This window comes from Stomoxys calcitrans, chromosome 5 (assembly GCF_963082655.1).
Source record: "Stomoxys calcitrans chromosome 5, idStoCalc2.1, whole genome shotgun sequence".
NCBI classification, from domain to species: Eukaryota; Metazoa; Arthropoda; class Insecta; order Diptera; family Muscidae; genus Stomoxys; species Stomoxys calcitrans.
Genome location: NC_081556.1, coordinates 139,339,981 through 139,345,517, shown reverse-complemented (window position 1 = coordinate 139,345,517; position 5,537 = coordinate 139,339,981). Strand labels below are relative to the sequence as shown.

The 5,537-nt window shown below is 38.9% G+C and overlaps 1 protein-coding gene across 1 annotated transcript; it reads left to right on the top strand.

Moving 5' to 3' along the window:
- On the top strand, nucleotides 1–5,449 carry LOC106090788 (uncharacterized; the record flags this gene model as incomplete). Its single annotated transcript, XM_013257090.2, has 4 exons — nucleotides 1–153; nucleotides 219–463; nucleotides 1,035–1,145; nucleotides 5,314–5,449. Coding segments are annotated over exons 1-4 (624 nt in total), but the record flags the coding sequence as incomplete, so codon positions are not given.
- Between the last annotated feature and the right edge of the window lie 88 nt (nucleotides 5,450–5,537).

Genomic DNA, 5,537 nt, shown 5'->3' with positions numbered 1-5,537 from the left:
AGTTCTTAAAGACCATTCAACATGCTTAAGACAATAACTTGCAAACACATTGTGCTCTTCTATCTGTTGGCCATGCATTTGGTAAGGGCTACGGGGTCAGCGAGAAATAAACGTTTTCTAATATTTCCCGAAGGAGCACCCACAAGACATCAGGTAAATATATGATGGAAGCGTATGCAGCACAAGCATTATTCGGATGTTTTTCTTTGTCTTGCAAGTTTATTGGAGGCATTGGTATACCTGTGGACTTGGAATATGAATCACTGACCAGTGGTTATGTCCTTAAAGCCATGTATTGGCTACCATATAATGAGACTCATTTTCGTGAGAATCCTTATTTGCCAGAATATAAAAACGAATTACCTAATGTTAATAACCGAGCCTTTGGGGGAAATCATCATCGGGAGAGGCGTTCCACGCTACGTTGGGATATTTACGATATATTAAGTGAACGTTTGAGCAGGTAAGGCGTTGGTTCATTTAATTGTACCCTACACCACAACTGTGGGGAAGGGGTTGTTATAACTTTGTGCATTTATTTGCAGTGCTAAGAAGGAGACGAGCTAGGCCCAATGTATAAAAATCGGCTTAGAATTACTTCATGATGTAGCTATGGCCGTTTGTCCGTCTGTCTGCATTTGTTGTCCGATTACCATCAAATTTTACAAATGCCATTTTTTGGCATGATGATGATTAAAATTGGTCCAAATTTGAATATAGCTCCCATATATATTTCATCAGTTTAGTTTAAGGTGTAACTCTTGTAAACATCTTTCACCGATGTATCCTAATATGACTGTTACAGCCATAGTTTTGGTCTGATCTTTACAGAATGTTGCATCAGGTGTTTGATTTGACGTCCTTATTTGTGTTTAAAATTTCATCAAAATCAGACCAGTTTTAGATTTAGCTAATTTACAAAATTGTACATGCTCTCGGTGGTGAAGGGCATTATATAGTCGGGTTAGTCCGACTTTTGCTTTCCTCACTTGTTAAATGTTTAATATATCTAGTTTTTTTTCTTATTTTTTTAGTTATGGCTACAAGGGCCAAGAGTGTGTAATGAAGGCAATCTGTGAAGCTAATGCCATGACATTTGTTAGACATTATGATGTCTTTGGAGAGTTAATGCACATACTATTCAGGTAAGAAAGATAGACCTATTGATAAGTATGCCGATCGACTCAGAATCACTTTCTGATTCGATTTGGCATTCTCCGTCTGTCTGTCCGACTGTCCATGTTAATTTGTGTAAAAAGTACAGGGCGCAGTTTTCATCCGTTCATCTTAAAATTTGATACAGACGTGTTTTTCAGCCTAGAGACGAAGCCTTTTTAAATTGGAAAAATAGGTTCAGATTTGGATCTCTTCCAAATTGACTCTCGACATTACTGGTAAATTTCATATAAATCGGTTTAGATTTAGATATAGCTCTTATATATATATATATATATATATATATATATCGCCCAATTTTCACTCCTAGAGTCACTGCAAGCGCATTTATTGACCAATCTTTTGCACAACGCTTTCCTCGACGACTACCACAATATCTGAGAAGTTTGCTTCAAATCGGTTCAAATACAAATGCAAATTTGCCCATGAACATTCCATTAAGGAACAGGGGCGATCAATGAGTGCAGTCCGATTCATGTTTAAGCTCAATGATAAGGGGCCTCCTTTTTATAGCCGAGTCCGAACGGCGAGCCGTAGTACGACACCTCTTTGGAGAGAAGTTTTACATGGCATAGTACCTCACAAATGTCACCAGCATTAGGAGAGAAAAACCACCGGTGAAATTTTTTTTCTTTTTTTTCTGATGGTCTCGCCAGGATTCGAACCCAGGCGTTCAGTGTCATAGGCCTCTGCGCTACGGTGACCTCCCCATATCGGTTCAGAATTAGATATATCTCCTATATATATGTTTGTCCGATTTTGAGAAATATTGCAATAAAGTGCTAATTTGTTAACCGATTCTCTCGAAATTTGGCAGGAATGATTTTCTTATGACTCTCGACATTGCTGGTGAATTTCATATAAATCGGCTTAGACCCTCATTTCTTTTCATTTTGCAGCCTCTTATTGTGACTGTAATACCACGACTATAAAGTCCACTCTTATTCCGGAGGGTTGAACTCCAACATAGGCATTATGGGTATCAAACGAAAGGTATTAACGAGTAGATTGCGAAAGAAAATGAAATTTACCACACGAAAAAAGTTGGATAGCAAGTGTAGGGTATGTGGAACATGAACTTGAGGTGCGTTGTTTGGGTAGCCACCCATATAAAAAACTCCCCTGCGGAGAATATCCCAAAAATTTTGGTTGTCTGGATGGAGTGCCCTATAGATGTTGTTGTCGTAGCAGTGGGGTGTGCACTGAGGCGGCAGCTCTTGACCAATGAAGTACTAATCCGGCACATAGAACCGGCTGCCATGATATTGCTATCGGTTTGTCCAAATGTGCGGCGTATGGGTCTTTGAAATTTCCTTCTCTTTATATAGTAGGGTCAAAAAGGCCTTTAATTGAATTTACTTAAGCATCATAGATGAAAATTTTTTAAGATTCGATTAACACAATGATCGAATCAATTAAATTTTTAATTGAAAAATAAAAAAATTTTCAATCACGATTGTGATTGAAGACATTTTCATATTCAAAGTAAAAAATTAATTGAATCAATAAATTTTTTAATTGAAAATGGCACAAAATTGCAATCACAACTGTAATTGAAAAAAATCATATTCAATTAAAAAATGATTGAATCAATTAATATCTTAATAGAAAACGATTTTATTATCAATCAATTTTTAATTGAAAAATTGTTTGCGATTTTTTTTCTGTGTAGGTTATGGTGGTTCTATAGGTCCTTCCTGCTCAGTTCAACTCGTTAATATTGTATATCGTTGGACCAGATCCATATTGTGGCTACAATATCGTTGTTATTGTAGCCAGATATTTGTAAGTGGTCCATAGAACTGAGCGCCACTGAAACGTTATGGTCATTGGTCATTTAAAGGCGCAAATAACTCGTCTTGTCATTGGATATATTCTATGATAGGCACTCAGTATTTAAGCATGAGTCGGTGCCCTCCAGCCACTCACTGAGTCTCACCACTAGATTCCTAGCACGCCCTGAAGCATATCCGTAACAGTAGAGAAGTGGTGCACAAAATGAAAATAAGACTGTTGTTGTTGTTGACACATTTAAATGTGGAGGTGGCAATCTTCGCCGCTCGTTACAGCAGATTGTCCGCGACTGCAGATGCAACTACTCCATACAAAGCATTCCACTATCCGCAACCTGTAAACACGCCCGGTAGCTCGCAGCTAAGCTTCTCGTGACAGCAATGAACACCACACAGATCGAACCGCAAAGTTCCAGCCTGTGTGGTTCTCATAGCTAACCCGTGCCAGGAAAATAAGACTGTTGATCATCAACGCTAGTGTAAAGGAAATTTTCATTCTGTGCACCTCTGCAGCAGCCGCCAATCAAAATGATGATGTCATCAGCATAAGCAACCACTTTCACTCTTTTCTCCGCCAAGGTCCTATAAATCCCATTGATAACCTAAGCCACAAGAGGGGAGATAAACCCCCCTTCGGCGTTCCGCTTATCACAATCTTCCTCACTGAGCTCTAAGCCAGTGATACATTGATAATTCTGCCCTCCAGCATAACATCAATCCAGTTCACCAGAAGAGGGGTGGACTCTCATATCAACCAGACAACGACGAATGGACTTTCAATAATATTGCAAGCGTCTTCAAGACGAAAGACTGATTGGCATAAAGTCCATGGGCCGAGATTGGCTCGGTTTTCCCGCCTTGGTAATGAAAACAACCCGGACTAATCTAACTGCAGAATCACAATGGACCGCTATTGAAGGGGCCAGATTTGTGGAGCTAGACCAGGGCCTATAGCCAAATCAGAACACTTACGGCTATCTTTGCTACAACAACGAGGACGTTTGTGATAGATTGCTGACTATGTAGGTGTTTTTTGGTGTTCGCAACTTGTTGTTATGGATCATTCAGAGACAAACTTGTCTTTTCCTTTGTTTTCTACTCTGTAAGCTTATAGTCAAGTCCATCTCTCATACTGGAGATACTGAAGAACGTAAAACAAGGTTCTGTACCAGATATTATTGTACGCACAATTTACTTGGGGAAGAGAAGAGGGGAGGTCCTCGTGGCACTGAACCTATAGAAGCTATTCGACACGGTCAGCCATGCCAAACTATTGGGTTGCCCAAAAAGTAATTGCGGATTTTTTAAAAGAAAGTAAATACATTTTTAATAAGACTTAGAATGAACTTTAATCAAATATACTTTTTTTACACTTTTTTTCTAAAGCAAGCTAAAAGTAACAGCTGATAACTGACAGAAAAAAAGAATGCAATTACAGAGTCACAAGCTGTGAAAAAATTTGTCAACGCCGACTATATGAAAAATCCGCAATTACTTTTTGAGCAACCCAATATTTGAGGCCAACGCCAACACATCCCTCCAGCCAGGCCTAAAACGCCGGGTCGCGAATTATCTGTGTGATCGCTAGTCATTTGTGAAACAGGGAGTTCCCCAAGGTGGGGTGATATCTCCGGCACTGTTTAACCTATACCTATCCTCCATTCCACCCCAGATGGCATAGAGATCGTATCATATGCGGACGATTGTACGATCATGGCATCAGGCCCCCCACCCATTGTTGATATCTGCGATAGGTTGAACGTCTTCCTCAAGTAACTTTCCTCATATATCGCTGCAAGAGATCTGAAGATATCTGCCACCAGATTTCAGCCAAATTGTTCACTACAAATACGGATGAGGTGAATACTGAGCTGACTGTGATGGTCGATGGAGAAATGATTCCGACCAACAAGTCTCCCAAAATACTAAAACACAACAAACTGCTACAACAAAAAACAAAAACAAGTGGGAAGGTTCTCACATATCAATGAGTGCGAGAGATCTTTGTCCCATTTCAACGATAGGAATCTTCGATTTAATAGCAGAGTTCGAACTGCTAAACGACATCTCTTTGCAGAGAATTTTCACTTGATTGAAGGCCTGGCATATGTTGCCAATACAACCGAGGGGAGAGCCATCGCAGATAGTCAGAATTCAAACCCATTCGTTCATTATTAAAGGTGGACCTGCTAACCAATGTACCACGATAGCCCACAATCACTGAAATCAATCATCTTATAGACTTAAAAAACTTCCAGTAAAGGAGATTTTATGGAAAATTGATTAATTCCTAAGTTGAAAATAAAATTTTCTTTTCATTTTGTTTTTTCTTTAAATTTTCAAGCCCATCTACGTCCCGTGATATGGATACCGAAATGAGTCAAAATTTTAAGGAAGCCGAAAAGCAGGGAGCATCTCTTGGAGACTGCGATATATACGAATGTAAATTTTCCATGTTAGATGTTGTATCGAAAATTTTAAAAATAAACTAAAAACTATAATAAAAAAAACCTAGTTATTCATTCAAGTAGAGAGCCACATAAAATTGGAAATTAAACCAAACACATA